Genomic DNA, 17,083 nt, shown 5'->3' with positions numbered 1-17,083 from the left:
GAGCCGCGGCCTGACGTATACGCGGGCTGGCTAATCACAGAGCGGCATTAAGAGGAAGCGGCCAATCAGCGGGAAGAGAAGGCGGGACGTGGGCAGTTATGTTTTTAGCTGCAGAAAAAAAAAGTTTCCTGAAACTTGAACGGTGACACGTGACCGAGCAGCCTGTCAGGTGACCCGCGGAGGTACGTCACGGTCACCTGGAACAGAAGATACCGAACATACCTGAGAGCCGCCGCTTCCTGTCAGCTAACCGGAACAGAGCCTGAGTTTAAAGCTTAAAACACCTGAAAGAAGTTTAAATAGTTTTTAAATGTGAGAAGAACTAAAACTATCTGTTGTTATTTTAAGGATTAAGTCTTCAATATATTCTGAGATCACAGAAAAAATTATGAACTAAAAAAATTGTAAATAATGTCCAAAAATCTGTATTTTATAAAATAAGGTTTGCTCATATAATTACAGTTTGAAAAAGATTATTATTCTGATTATTATTATTAATTTCTATTTGCAGTCAGTTAATGTCTGTCTATTTAGAATTGAAATAATGGTTAAAATAAATAAACAAATAAATACATAAAATGACAGAATACACACACACTCAGACCAATTATTATTATTGATAATAAAAAATATTGAGTTATGATTAATAAATTTTTTACTGATGATCATAATATGATAATTGTTGTTTTAACATATACAGTAAATAACAAAAACATAATATATAAATAATAATAATTTCTATTACTATCAATAATAATAATTATTATTTATACATTATGTTTTAATATAATAATAATATGTAATATATAGCAATGGTAATTCTTATATTATCAAGAATAATCATTATTTTTATTAAATTGCTATATATATATATATATATATATATATATATATATATATATATATATATATATAAAAAAACATGTCATATATAGTTATATTATATGTGTAACACATAATATAAAAATATATAAAAATATTTATGATATACTATTTAATAAATATAAACATAATATATAAATAAGAGTAATTGTTAATATTGATAATATTAGTAACATAATATTAATCATTTTATACTATATAATAAATTAAAAAAATATATAATAATAATAATTATTGTTATTATTGATGACAATAATATAATCATTATTTTATAATACATAATAAATATAGAAACATAATATATAACACATAATAGTAATTATTATTGATCACAATAACATAATTTCACATCATAAATAGAAAAAAACACGACATGTATTTGAAAAAATATTAATTAGCATTGATAATAATTATAAACATATTATATAATACAGAATGAATAAAAATTTAAAATATATAATTATTATAAAAATAACACAAATTCCAATTATAGATTCTAATTATTGAATATTACATTTCCACCTTCATTATATATCATGACATAATAATAATGATCATTGTTATTAGCATTGATATTAATAATAACATTAATACCACTAATAATAGTTACTATAGAATACATTATCATATTATATTCTGATTCTACTTCAATAATTTACAGACTGGAGATTAAAACCGACAAAAACACACAAAATGCTGTTTTAACCTGCCAACATAATGAACCGTATTAGTAGATATATTCAGCATAATATAATTAATGTATAATAAAGTTCAGAATTTAAACTAACTTAAATAAATATAAGACCAAAACTCCACAGAACTGACATTTAACCCTACTGGTTTAAAGGTAAAGCTTAGATTTTACTTATGAATGTTCTTCAGAAGAATCTGTGCAGAATATTCAGATTTTACTACATTAACAGCGAAACAGTTCAGAGAAACAATAAAATGAGGAACAACATTTTCCTGTAAATCAGGGCTGGAGCCAGAAGAGCTGCAGTTCGTTTTTCCTCCAGCAGGTGGCGACACCGACTCATCTCTGGTTTGTTTAGTTTCTGGATTCTTTCTCTCAGTTCCTGCTGCTGGTTTCTGCTCTGATCCTCAACGTGAAGCTTTAAAAGAAACGTTTTACATCTTAAAGCCGACAAAAGTTCACCCATAAAATCACAAATAACCTCTTCAGGAGTTCGTTAAAAGACTTTTCCTGCTGCAGATTTGATTGAGGATGACTCAGAAGAGCTGCAAAAATATTCTGACGCAAACTTCCAAAGAAAACTGACTCCTGAAATTCTAGAAAACTGTCAACTATAAACACAAAGCGGCTGCCAGAACGACCAACCGCTCAGCTCAGTCCAGCAGAAAAAGATCATTCTTTAGAAAAATCTGCAAAAGAAATATTAATAATTATAATAATGATGATGAGAATAAGAATAATAATAATACAAAACATAAAAGAAGAAGATATAATAAAAAATACTAAGATTATTAAGAAAAACAACAAAACAACAAGAATAATAAGAAGCAGAAGAAGAAATAATACAGGAAGAATATTAATAATAACAAGAAGAAAAAGAAAAACATTAAAACGAATCTTAACATGAAGAAGAAAAAATAATAAAAATAAAAACAATGAGAGCAAGAATATTAATAATAATAAAGTGAAAAACATTTTTCTGTGCATTTTAACAGCAATGTTACTGTTATTTTACAGTTTTCTGTTTTTTGTTGTTAAATTTACAGATAATATAAAGTAAAATCACACAAGAAAAGGACTTCGATGGTAAATTTACAAAAAAGAAAGAAACCTGAATAAAACTAGGATAAACGACAAAAAACACAAAATGACACAATATGACACAAAACAACAAGAAACAAAAAACACGAAATGACACAAACGTGGCACAAAAGGACAAAAAAAAAAGCAGGCAAAATGACACAGATTTGATATGAAACAAAACAGACACAAAATGACAGAAATTTGACATAAAATGACAAATATCAGGCATAAAATGAGCAAAACGAGACACAAAACACAAAGATCAGACACAAAAGTGCACAAACATGACCTAAAAAAAAAACTAAAAGGCAGACACAAAACAACACAAAATGACACAAATTTGAAATAAAATATATAATATCAGGAATAAAATGAGCAAAACGAGACACAAAAGATCAAAATCAGGCAGAAAACAACACAAAATCACGCCAAATTTGATATGAAACAACTTAACAGACACAAAATGACACAAATTTGGTATAAAACTGACAATATCAGACACAAAATGACACAAATTTGGTATAAAACGACAATATCAGACACAAAATGATACAAATTTGGTAATAAAACGACAATATCAGACACGAAATGACACAAACATGACATAAAAAAACTAAAATCAGACACAAAACAACACAAACATGACCTAAAACAACCTTAAACAGACCAAACATGACACAAATTTGGTATAAAATGACGAAAACAGACACGTAACAAAAAAGACAAAAACAGACACAAAATGACACAAACATGACCTTAAAAAACTAAAAGCAGACACAAACAACACAAACATGACCTAAAACAACTTAAACAGACCAAACATGACACAAATTTGGATAAACGACAAAAACAGACACAAAATGATACAAACTTGACCTAAAAATAACTAAAATCAGACACAAAATAGCAGAAACATGACCTAAAACAAAAAGACACAAATTTGGTATAAAATGACGACAACAGACACAAAATGTCACAAATTTGGTACAAAAAGACAAAAACAGACACAAAATGACACAAACATGACCTTAAAAACTAAAGCAGACACAAAAACACACAAACATGACCTAAAACAAACAGACCAAACATGACACAAATTTGGTATAAAATGACGAAAACAGACACAAATGTCAAAAATTTGGTACAAAAAAGACAAAAACAGACACAAAATGACACAAACATGACCTAAAAAAAAACTAACAGCAGACACAAAACAACACAAAATATCACAAATTTGAAATAAAACAAAAACAGACACAAAATGTCACAAATTTGAAATAAAATATATAACATCTGGCGTATAAAGAGCAAAATGAGACAAAAAAAACCAGACAGAAAACAACACTGAATGACCACCTAAAGCGGTACTTCCGTGTCCTACACTGTGACTTTCTTTATCACCCTTCCACTCTCCACCAGGACTTCCTTCCCTTCCTCCCTCGCCGCCCGTGTCACCGCCCTCCTCTTCCTGGTCAGCAGGTAGAACGTGGCCACGCCCACCACGATGGCGAAGCTGATCGCCAGGACGACGAGGCCGAGGGCCAGGAGGTGATGTTCCTTCTGCCGGCCTCCTCACCTGCAGACCGACGGCCGCACGCAGCTCAGACGATGAGCGTCCCCAGAAACAGAAGGCCAGCATGCAGGAGGAGCAGGACAGCTCCACGCCGCCCGTCACCACGGTAACGCCCGCCACAGAGACCACGCCCCTCGGCAGCGTCACCGCCTCCGACTTGGGGTCGAAGGTTACAGTGGAGGCCGGCAGCGCTGAGGGGTCCAGGGTCATCTTTGTCGTCATCCTGGTTTTTAATCACACAAAGAGTCTTCTTCCTGCAGCGAAACACAAAGTCTGGATGAAGAAAAACGACAAAAAAAAGACACAAAATGGCACAAACAAGACACAAAATGACAAAACCAGACATTAAACGACAAAAACAAGACACAAAATGGCACAAACAAGACACAAAACGACATGACAAAAGCAAGACACAAAAGACAAAAACAAGACACGACAAAAAACAAGACACAAAATGACAAAAACAAGACATGAAACGACAAAAACAAGACACAAAATGGCACAAACAAGACACAAAATGACAAAAACAAGACATGAAACGACAAAAACAAGACACAGAATGGCACAAACAAGACACAAAATGACAAAACAAGACATGAAACGACAAAAACAAGACACAAATGACACAAACAAGACACGAAACAACGAAAACAAGACACAAAATGACAAAAACAAGACATGAAACAACAAAAACAAGACACAAAATGGCACAAACAAGACACAAAATGACAAAAACAAGACATGAAACGACAAAAACAAGACACAAAATGGCACAAACAAGACACAAAATGACAAAAACAAGACATGAAACGACAGAAAAGACACAAACAAGACACAAAATGACAAACCGGAACAGAAACATTAACACCAAAAACACACAAAATGAAAACCACGAGACAAAACAAGTAAAAAAAAGACACAAAACAACACAAACAAGACATAGAAGGACAAATATCAGACATAAAATGAGAAACAAGACACAAAATGACAAAAACAAGACATATAATGAGGAAAACGAGACACAAAAGGGCAACAAAGGAACACAAAACAGCACAAAACACAAAGAAGACACAAAATGATACAAAAAGTCCAAAAACAACACAAACAAGACATAAAACGAAATATCAGACAGAAAATGAGCAAAACAAGACACAAAATGACACAAAACAGACACAAAACAACACAAACAAGAATGAAACAAAGAAAACAAGACACAAAAAAGACACGAACAAGATGTAAAACGACAAAACCAGACACAAAATTAACAAAATGACACACAAATTAACACAAAACAACAAAAAAACATGAAACTACAAAACAAGACACAAAAGGACAAATACCAGACGTAAAATGAGCAAAACCAGACATAAAATAACAAAAAACAGAACACAAAACAATGCAAAACAACGAAAACAAGACATAAAACAACACAAACTATCCACAAATGACTACAACAATGTAAATACGACACAAAAAGACATCAACAAGACACAAAATAACACAAAATGACCCAAACAAGACATAAAACGACAAACACAGACATAAAAAGACAAAAACAACACATGAGACACAAAACACAAATTAAAAATCATAAATTAATGTCAAATAAAGACACTCAGATTTTAAAAATTAGGGAAAAAACGGCAGCTTTTCTCACCTCAGAGTCGAATCAATGAAGCTCCTGTCGGGTCATTAAAGGGATTTTTTTTTTTAGATCTTGTAGGTTCTTCTGATGTTCCTCTGAGGTTCTTCCAGGTTCTCTGTGGCTCTCTGTGGACGGCTGCTGCAGAAATGGAAGCAGGAGGTGTTTTCTCCTCACATTTCTGGGCTCCTGCGGCTCCCAAACATGCAGATTGTTGGGTTAGTTTGTTTGTTCCTGGGTTTCCTTGTGTCGGCTGGAAGCTCTCGTCTGTCATTACGCGTCATTATGAGTCATTAACAGATATTTATCTAGAAACTACTCCCTTCCTCTTTCCCTCTCCTCCACTCTGAAAGGCCTCAGAATGGGTTTCTGTTGTTTCAAAAAACACCGTTCTGCTCAGCTTCTGTTGCTGCTGCAGATTCTTTACTCCATTGTTTGGAAAAAAAAAAAAACTTTAATGTTCGACCCTGTGGAAATCTGGGAATGAGTTAAAGAAATTAAAGCAGCTTCACTTAAGAGATTGAAATAGATTTATATGTGAAAGCTGCTCTATATTAGTAAAAGTTGCTCTATATTAAAGTTGCTCAATGTCAGTGAAAGTTGCTCTATACAGCGCTCGATTTAGATGGTCGCCAGGTGGCCATTTGCAACTAAAAACCGATTTTGGCGACCAAAAATGACAAAAAACACGCTGGTTAGGGGCCCAAATATTTTGATTTGGGCACTGACCTCCAAATCCAAGTTTCAGGGATGGCAATTTTCCGCGGATTTCCGCCGATTTAATTTCAAATTTGAACACTTTATTGTCGCTGATGTTAACGTCGTTAACATCACCGGAGCTGTCATTTTTAACTCGGCGGGTCCGCCGGCTGCTCTCCCCGGTCACAGACTGCTCAGACTCCCCGGCTGGCTAGCTATCCCCCGCTAGCTGCTTGGCTAACACCTGCCGCTCCTCGCCGCTCATCTGCCTGGGACAAACCGCACCTGTTCTGGCTGTTAACGTCCCAGTTCATTCCATTCAGTGGGATTCATTTTTTGGCCACTAAAAGTTGATTTTGGCTCCTAAAAATGTCTAAATTGACGTATGTTGGTGGCCCAAAAAATGTCATTTGGGCGACCGACCTCTCAGCCTTAAATCGAGCGCTGCTATATTAGTTAAAGTTGCTCTATATTAAAGTTGCTCTATATTAGTTAAAGTTGCTCTATAATTGCTAAAGTTGCTCTATATTAAAGTTGCTCTATATTAATTAAAGTTGCTCTATATTAAAGTTGCCCTATATTAGTAAAAGTTGCTCTATATTAAAGTTGCTCTATATTAAAGTTGCTCTATATTAATTAAAGTTGCTCTATATTAAAGTTGCCCTATATTAGTTAAAGTTGCTCTATATTAAAGTTGCTCTATATTAAAGTTGCTCTATATTAATTAAAGTTGCTCTATATTAAAGTTGCCCTATATTAGTAAAAGTTGCTCTATATTAAAGTTGCTCTATATTAAAGTTGCTCTATATTAATTAAAGTTGCTCTATATTAAAGTTGCCTATATTAGTAAAAGTTGCTCTATATTAAAGTTGCTCTATATTAAAGTTGCTCTATATTAATTAAAGTTGCTCTATATTAAAGTTGCCCTATATTAGTTAAAGTTGCTCTATATTAAAGTTGCTCTATATTAAAGTTGCTCTATATTAATTAAAATTGCTCTATATTAAAGTTGCCCTATATTAGTTAAAGTTGCTCTATATTAAAGTTGCCCTATATTAGTAAAAGTTGCTCTATATTAAAGTTGCTCTATATTAAAGTTGCTCTATATTAGTTAAAGTTGCTCTATATTAAAGTTGCCCTATATTAGTAAAAGTTGCTCTATATTAAAGTTGCTCTATATTAGTTAAAGTTGCTCTATATTAAAGTTGCTCTATATTAGTTAAAGTTGCTCTATATTAAAGTTGCTCTATATTAGTAAAAGTTGCTCTATATTAAAGTTGTTCTATGTTAGTTAAAGTTGCTCTATAATTGCTAAAGTTGCTCTATATTAATTAAAGTTGCTCTATATTAAAGTTGCTCTATATTAAAGTTGCTCTATATTAGTTAAAGTTGCTCTATAATTGCTAAAGTTGCTCTATATTAGTAAAAGTTGCTCTATATTAAAGTTGCTCTATATTAAAGTTGCTCTATATTAGTAAAAGTTGCTCTATATTAAAGTTGCTCTATATTAAAGTTGCTCTATATTAGTAAAAGTTGCTCTATATTAAAGTTGCTCTATATTAGTTAAAGTTGCTCTATAAGCGCTAAAGCTGCTCTATATTAATTCAATTCAATTCAATTTTATTTATATAGCGTCAATTACAGTCAAATCGTCTCAAGACGCTTTACAGAACCCAAATGCCTGACCCCCAGAGCAAGCCCAAAGGAGACAGTGGCAGGAAAACACCCTTTTAACAGGGAAGAAACCTCGAGCAGAACCCGGCTCTATATAGGGGGACCCATCTGCCTGCTGGTCGGGGGGTTGAGAAGGACAGAGGAGGGCAAGGGGGAGGGATGGGAGGAGAGGGAGGGGTGCTAAAGCAAGGAAAACACAGTTGTTCTATATTAGTTAAAGTTGCTCTATATGAGTCAAAGTTGCTCTGTAATGGTTGAAACTAGTTGTTTAAGGGTCAGACGATGAGGTTTGCATGACGTTGTTGTGCTGTTGTTCGCTCATCTCTGGACAGTGGTGTGTGAAGAAAAAAAAGTAAAAATACCAGAAATAAAATCAGAAATGAACAACAGCCTGTCTTTCTTTATCAACTGTTTTTTTTTTTTTTTTACAAAATCATAACAGCTCTTTTCTTTAGTTTGCATTTAATCATAAACTTTAAATTATAAAAAGTCCATAAAGAGACAAAAGAATGTTTTGTCGACAAAACGCCACAAATTCAACAGTCATTAGAATGACTCGTTAATATAGAATCATCCATCCATCCATCCATCCATCCATCCATCCCATCCATCCATCCTCTATCCACCGCTTTATCCTCACTAGGGTCATGAGGGGTGCTGGAGTCTATCCCAGCTGACTCGGGTGAAGGCAGGGGACACCCTGGACAGGTCACCAGTCTGTCACAGGGCTACATATACAGACACACAATCACTCTCAACCCCCGGCCAGCAGGCAGATGGGTCCCCCTATATAGAGCCGGGTTCTGCTCGAGGTTTCTTCCTTGTTAAAAGGGTGTTTTCCTGCCACTGTCGCCTTTGGGCTTGCTCTGGGGGTCAGGCATATGGGTTCTGTAAAGCGTCTTGAGACGATTTGACTGTAATTGACGCTATATAAATAAAATTGGATTGAACTGAATCACACTCACATTCACACCTACGGACAATTTAGAGTAACCAATTAACCTCAGCATGTTGTTGGACTGTGGGAGGAAGCCGGAGTACCCGGAGAAAACCCACGCATGCACAGGGAGAACATGCAAACTCCATGCAGAAAGATCCCAGGCTGGGATTTGAACCAGGGATCTTCTTGCTGCAAGGCAAAAATGCTAACCACTACGGCACTGTGCAGCCCGATCTGAACAACAGATGAACTAAACTATCATGGTGTCAAAACTGTCCCTCCAAAAATGACAAACTGTCACAGCATAAAGACGAAGCACAGCTGAGCATCCTCAGCATTTCTTGGAGGGTTATCACTGCTAAGAACTGCTCCTGGATTTTCTGTCAGTAATAAATCCTGCTGCCTCTGAATGCTGACTTCTGGTGATTTTTTGAAGATCCTCAAAGAAGCTTTTTGGACTTTTAAAGATGCTCAAGTCTTAGACAACAAGATCCTGAGATGCTTCAAGTCCTTCGCTTGGGGAAGCACCTCCAACCAACTCAGAGAGAGCAATCCAAGTTAAAAGTTGATCTGATCTGGAAAGAAGAGACAGATTCTGCAGACCAGTGAGTGGAGCCGTATTGAGACTGGACCTTTTAACCTGTGAACTTCCTGTTTAAACCACATGGTGGAGCTGCTGCGTGGGCTGCACAGAGGTGGACTGACTGCAGCTAAAAAGTGGTTTCATGCATCACTTCAAGGTGTAGACTGGAGTATGTAGAGGAGCAGGTAAGATGCTGCTCACCTGAGTCAAACAGCTTCTGTCCACCGTTGGAGAAAGCGTCCCATTGGTCCAACAGTTCCAGGTTCATTCCATTCAGTCCCTGAACATAACAGATGATGTCATCATGTTCAACATGAACGGCTGACCTAACCTAGCCGTGCTAGACCCATGTTCTGAAGGCACAAGGGTCTAGCAACGCTCGACAGGGAGGGAGGCGGGCTTAAAGGTTGTCTATCAAATCACTCTGCAGCAATCAGCGCAAATCAGAGTATGAGGGAGTTCGGTGAAGCCTTATTTATACAGTCAATGGGTGAAGCTCAAGTATATTACAGACATGTTAACAGAAAGATTATTCAGAGTCGGTGCTAATGGAGCTCAACGACTGTTGTCGTTTTTGTTGTCGACCCTGGCAGAGAATTAAATTCGTTGCCGTGGGTTGTCTAGCGCGGCTAGGCTAGTTGTTTCCGGTTGTTTCTGTCAGAATCGTCGCGCCTCTGTTGTCATTTAGTTACGCCCGCCTTCTGACTCTACACTTCATGGTGATTTGTCGGCCAGTTTTAGTAACTAGACCCACCCTGGCAGAGAATTAAATTCGTTGCCGTGGTTTGTCTAGCGCGGCTAGGCTACGGCTGACCAGCAAAGACAGGAAAAACTACGGATGGAAAAATGAAAAACAAAAGTCCTTTAGGGAAAAATTAATGCTAATATGTTAACTCCTCACTGTGTTAAAAACTATTCATGAGGACAAGTATAATCACATCGTACTTTTCTCATCTTCCTTCTCTAATTCCATAACAGGAGTCAGCAGTCCTGAGGGGGATTGACAGGGTTCTGTTTTACAGTTTAGAACTTTTTGTAGTAACTTTGGTACTTAATGTGGTAGTTTTGATCATTTTTGTGGTGTTTTACTACCTTTTGTGTTGATTTGGTACTTTATGTGGTAGTTTTGGTACTTTTTTGGTATTTTGGTACTTTTGTAGTAGTTTTGGTACTTTTTGTGGCATTTTGGTACTTTTTGTGGTCGTGTTGCTGCCTTTTGTGGTGATTTGGTACTTTTTGTGTTAATTTTGTTACTTTTTATGGTGATTTTGCTTCTTGTGATTTTGTTCTTTAGTGATGATTTTCGACATTTTCTCATTATTTTACATGCTTTTTGTGCCCATTTTGAGTTGTTTTGTGATAGCTTTGGTCCCTTTTTGCAGCGATTTGAGATGTTTTCCTGCATATTTGAAACTTTCAAGGAAGATGTGGCTATTTTTGAGATGATTTTGTGTCTTTTTGTTGTAATTTTGCATTTTTGTGTTGATTTTGCATCTGTTTGTGGTCATTTTGAATCTTCGTGGTACCTTTGCATGTTTCATTTTTTTTCAAAAGGGATTTTGCACTTTTCTGTGTCGATTTTGTTTTAGTTTTTTTAGGTTATTTCACCTCACTTGTTGTGATTTTGAGTCTTTTTGTGTTTTTGTGGGATCTCGGCTGCTCTGTGTTGGTCTTGTGTCTTTGGTAGAAAAAAAGCAAGACAGCAAATTAAGAATTTTGGACTCTTTACTCTGAAAATATTCACAGTATGACGGTAGAACTCTGATCATTAATAAAGGTCGAATTTATCTGGAATGACCCGTAAATAAACAAAACGATGTCCTCAATAGAATGATATTTGAATGATTTTTGCTAAAATTTGCTTGTTTTCTGCACCATAAATGAGTTTCAACTCGAACATTTGTTGAGGTTTTTCCACTTGACTGAGATTTTTTTTACATTTTCTTTTTAGATTTGTCCATTTATTGGGTCTTTTCTGCCACTCGGTGATATAAAAACTGTTTACTAATGAGTCAGCAGTCAGTCTGCAAAAGTAAGAGATAAATTGATATAATTTCTTCATTGAATGTCAGAGACATTCATGCTACATATATGTTCCAGCAGCAAATCCTTTTCTTTTTCTAGCTCTGATAATTAGCGCAGCCACAGGCGCAGGTCAGGTGTGTTGGGGAGGATGAAGATGATGCTAATTGGCTAAGAGGTGGATTGGTTGGAAGGGGGCGGAGCCTGAGTAATCCAATGGATGGACCAAATATCCTTCTGCAAAAACAAATGTCAAATGGAGAGCTTCAGGTTTCCTGTTTCTGTGGAGCAAATCTGCAAACGAGACGTCGCCTCCATCAGTCTGAGACAATACACGAGAAAATATGATAAAATATACCGTAAATAAGACAGGAAAATAGTATTATTTAAAAACAAATTTTAAATCATTTAAAATACCTGTAAAAGAATGATTTTAGCAGAATCAAATATGGTAAAAATGTGAAATTTCTTCTGTCACATTTTGTTAAATAATGTGTTATTTTATTTGCAAATAAAAATTATTTGTAAAAATACAGAATTTTGATGTTGGCCTGTTTTTTGTCTGTTTCTTTTACAGTTAAAATGTAAATTAATTTTAGTTTCTTATATGTGATTATTTTGTGGCATGCTTTCATCTTTTTACAGTAATTTGTGATGATTTCAATCTTTATGAGATTATTTCACATCGTTTGTTGCAATTTTGAGTATTAATTTAGTGTCATTTTATGCCGATTTTGCATTTATTAAAGTGATTTTGTGTAAATAACATGAGAATATAGTCATTTTTAAAATTAAAATATCTGTAAAATAATGGGTTTTTTTTGTAGCAGAATCATTAGAGCACAAATTAGAAATTTATGGAGGGCCACTTGGAAACCAACATGGAGACCAACATGGAGGACAACATCTGGACCAACGTGGAGACCAACATGGAAATGATGAACAAGATGGCGCTGTGCGAGCAGCAGCTGGTTACGGGAGCTCTCAACCCTTTTTTTTACTTTTCGTTTTTTCTATTGTAAATAGGCACTTTTTCCTATTTTTCCTTAAAGTGGGTGAAGCTTTGTGCAATCGTGCATATAGGAAACCCACTTTTATCACACTTTTATTCGGAGTTGTGCTGTTTTTTGCACTTTTTGGACTTGCTTCAGGTGAGCCCTCTGGACACAGCGGCGGCCGCTCTGAGGAACAAAGACGCTACACACTGAGACCCTTCTCGGCCTCCGCAGCTCATCCTTTCTCTACACGGAGAGGCCCCATGTCCCCGCGGAGATACGGAGGAAAAGAAGAGGCTGCAGAGGAGGACGGCGAAAGCGCAGGACTTACTTTCCCTCTATCATCATGGGGAACGTCCTCTCCATCACCAACAAGGTAGAGGAGCTGGCCACGCTGACGCGGCTGAAGGAGCATCGTGAGTGTAGCCTCATGTGTTTCACGGAGACGTGGCTGAATGGACATACACCGGACTCTGTGGTTTCCCTGAACGGTTTACACTCGCGCGCGCCGGACCGGAACGCGGTGGGAAGCGGCAAAAAGTCTGGGGAGGACTGGCTGTGTACGTGAATGAGCGGTGGTGTAACCCAGCAACGTGCACGTGAAGGAACAGCTGTGCACGCGGGACTTGGAGATGCTTACGGTGGCACTTGCGGCCGTATTATCTACCGAGGGAGTTCTCGCACGTGATTGTGTTTTGCGTGTACATCCCACCATCAGCTCATGCAGGGACAGCGTGTGAAAGACTCCACAGCGCCGTGAGCGAAGCCCAGAGCCGCCATCCCCGGGCGCTTTCCTGATCAGTGGAACTTCAACCACGCCTCCCTCTCTGCCCTTTCTCCCTACTTTCACACAGTATGTCACGTGTCACACGCGGGGCGACAAGACCACTGGACTTACTGTATGTGAATGTGAAAGGCGCCTACACCGCTGCCCCCCTCCCCCCACTGGGCCGCTCGGACCACAACCTGGTTCATCTGCTCCCCCACTACACCACCCCAAGGTGAGAAGAGGACCTGTGCAGAAGAGAACTGTGAAGGCATGGACAGATGAGGCCAGTGAGAGACTCAGAGACTGTTTCCAGACCACAGACTGGAGCGTGCTCTACAGTCCTCATGGAGACGACATCGATGGCCTCACGCACTGCATCACAGATTACAATCAACTTCTGCGTGGACAGCACTGTGCCAACTTGGACGGTACGGTGCTTCTCCAACAACCACCCCTGGGTCACCCCTGAGCTCAAAGCCCTCCTGAACCAGAAGAAACGGGCTTTCATCTCAGGGGACAGAGAGGAGCAGAAGAGAGTGCAGCGTGAGCTCCAGTGGCGGATCAGAAGGGCCAAGAAGGACTATGGGAAGAGGCTGGAGGAGAAGCTGGTTAGTCAGAACAACGCGCGGACGTGTGGAGAGGACTTAAGAACATTTCTGGACAATGGACAGAGTGCCAGAGGGACAGCTGATGGAGACCAGCGCAGGGCGGACGAGCTGAACTGTTACTTTAACAGATTTGACTCTCCCCCCACCCCCTCTGCCCCCCTTCCCTGCTCCCCCTCTTCACACATTCCCCAGCCCAGCAGACCCCTCCCCTTCCTGCGACACCTCACCGGCCCCCAACTCACCCCACACGAACTACTCCCACCCCCTGCAGCCCACCTCACTCCCCCTCACTCCCCCTCTCCTTCACACCGGACCAGTGAGGAGAGAGCTGAGGCGACTGAGCAGAGGAAATCTGCTGGACCAGACGGCATCAGTCCCAGGCTGCTGAGGACCTGCTCGGACCAGCTCTGTGAGGTCCTCTGCCACCTCTACAACCTGAGCCTCAGCCTGGAGCGGTCCCCGTCCTGTGGAAAACCTCCTGTGTGGGTCCCAGTCCCTAAAACAGCTCACGCCAAGGAACTGGCCCACTACAGACCTGTCGCCCTCACCTCCCACCTCATGAAGACCATGGAGAGGCTCCTCCTCCACTACCTCCGCTCAGGTGGTGAGCTCCGACCTGGACCCGCTGCAGTTTGCCTACAGGCCCAACATGGGGGTAGAAGACGCCGTCATCTACCTGCTGCAGCGAGCGCTCACTCACCTGGAGAGCGCCGGCAGCGCTGTGAGAGTCATGTTCTTTGACTTCTCCAGCGCTCAACACCATCAGGCCGGCGCGCTTCGGGGGAAGCTGGTGGACGCGGGAGTTGATGGACATCTCGCTGCCTGGACCACTGACTTACCTCACTGACCGTCAACAGTACGTGCGGCTGTGAGTCGAGGTGGTAGTCTGCAGCACGGGGGCGCCCCAGGGCACCGTCCTCTCACCCTTCCTCTTCACCATCTACACCTCGGACTTCACCTACAACACAGACAGCTGCCATCTCCAGAAGTTCTCTGATGACTCCGCCATTGTGGGCCGTGTGTCGAGGGGAACGAGCTGGAGTATCGGTCGGTCTCATGGACTTTGTGGACTGGTGTGAGCGCAACCACCTGTGCCTCAACACCAGTAGACGAAGGAGATGGTGGTCGACTTCAGGAGAAGACACTCCCACATCACCAGTGAACATCCAGGGGCAGGACATTGAAACAGTGGACATTTCAAGTACCTGGTGTTCACCTCAACAATAAACTGGACTGGTCCCACAACACCGATGCTCTGTACAAGAAGGGCCAGAGTCGCCTCCACCTTCTGAGGAGGCTGAGGTCCTTCGGAGTGTGCAGACCTCTACTAAGGACTTCTACGACACTGTGTAGCTCTGCTTTCCTCTACGCTGTCGTCTGCTGGGCCCCGGGCAGCACAGAGCGGGACATGAAGAGACTGAACAAGCTGACCAAGAGGGCCAGCTTCTGTCCTGGGCTGCCCACTGGACTCTGTGATGGATGTGGGTGAGAGGAGGATGTTGACCAAGCTCTCATCCATCATGGACAACAGCTCCCACCCACTGCACCGGACTGTAGTGGAGCTGAGCAGCTCCTTTAGCACGAGACTCAGACACCCTCAGTGCAAGAAGGAGCGCTACCGCAGGTCCTTCATCCCCACTGCCATCAGACTGTATAACACTACTGTGTAGTTGTTATTATGTGCAATATTTATTATCTTGTTCTTGCACTTTCGTGACTTTTGCACTCCTGTTTTTTGTTTTTGTTTCTAAGAGCCCTGTAATGTTAAATTTCTCCTTTGTGAGATTAATAAAGTCTATCTTAACCAACATGGAGACCAACATCTAGACCAACATGGAGACCAACATGGAGACCAATATGGAGGGCAACATGGAGGGCAACATGGAGGGCAACATGGAGGACAACATGGAGGACAACATGGAAACCAACATGGAAACCAACACGGAGACTAACACGGAGACTAACATGGAGGGCAACATGGAGACCAACATCTAGACCAACATCTAGACCAACATGGAGACCAATATGGAGGGCAACATGGAAAGCAACATGGAAACCAACACGGAGACCAACACGGAGACTAACATGGAGACCAACATGGAGACTAACATGGAGGGCAACAGGGTGGGGCAGGAAGGAGGTCATGCTGATTATTAGGGGCGTGGGTGGGTCAGAGTGGAGTTAACCTCACTGCACAGATGGCCGTCTGGAATTAGGTGTCAGTGGTCACCTAAACCCTTTGAAAGGCCACCACTGAAATGACCAACAAGCTGCAGGACTTCCAGGTAGATCTGAAGTCCACCTGAGAACAAATTCACGTGAGAACTACGTTTATTTAAACTCACATTGAAGTTTTTCTGACTTTGTGGCTCTCAGGTGCGTCTCAGTTTCATGAAGGAGCTGAAACTTACAGTCACCAAGCTTCTGTTGGTTTATTAATGCTGATCTAATTCTAATTACTTCCTGGACACAAACCTCCAAAACATAACGCTGATTTATTAGTTTACTGCTAATAAATCAGGATTTGGGTTGTAATTCAGATGTGTAGAACTTTCCAGACCTCCAGGCCCCGGCAGAGAGAATGAGGATGCAGGGGTTCATTTTGGTCAGGCGCTCATCCACCTTAAATCCGGCATTAACAGAATTAACCCAGTGATCTCCAGAGTTCCCCCTGCCCTCCTTATCTCCGCCGTCTTACCGTCCAGACTGTCCATTCTCCAGCCAGCGTCTGCACACCGAGCTCACAGGTGAGATTCCTGCACATCTAGCAGCATCTCCACGACCTTACTGATCATTTCACGCCTCCACCGGTGGATTAAATCACATTTCTGATTGACATTTACTCAGCTTTGGTGCTTGAAGAGTTTGTTTTGTGAAGCAGAACATCGTGTGGAAGCCTCTGCAGGACCAGAGAGTTTT

General features: G+C 39.8%; 1 protein-coding gene across 1 annotated transcript; it reads right to left on the bottom strand.

The window, feature by feature from the left end:
• Positions 1-3,757: 3,757 nt before the first annotated feature.
• On the bottom strand, positions 3,758-6,085 carry LOC110949560 (transmembrane protein 100-like). Its single transcript, XM_022191689.2, is given in 3 exon segments — positions 3,758-4,208; positions 4,210-4,486; positions 5,890-6,085. Coding segments are annotated over 2 exon segments (417 nt in total). The 5' UTR covers positions 4,455-4,486; positions 5,890-6,085; the 3' UTR covers positions 3,758-4,036.
• Positions 6,086-17,083: the final 10,998 nt, after the last annotated feature.

The sequence above is a fragment of the Acanthochromis polyacanthus genome, chromosome 12, assembly GCF_021347895.1.
Source record: "Acanthochromis polyacanthus isolate Apoly-LR-REF ecotype Palm Island chromosome 12, KAUST_Apoly_ChrSc, whole genome shotgun sequence".
Lineage (NCBI taxonomy): Eukaryota > Metazoa > Chordata > Actinopteri > Pomacentridae > Acanthochromis > Acanthochromis polyacanthus.
This window is presented reverse-complemented; position numbering and strand designations above follow the sequence as displayed.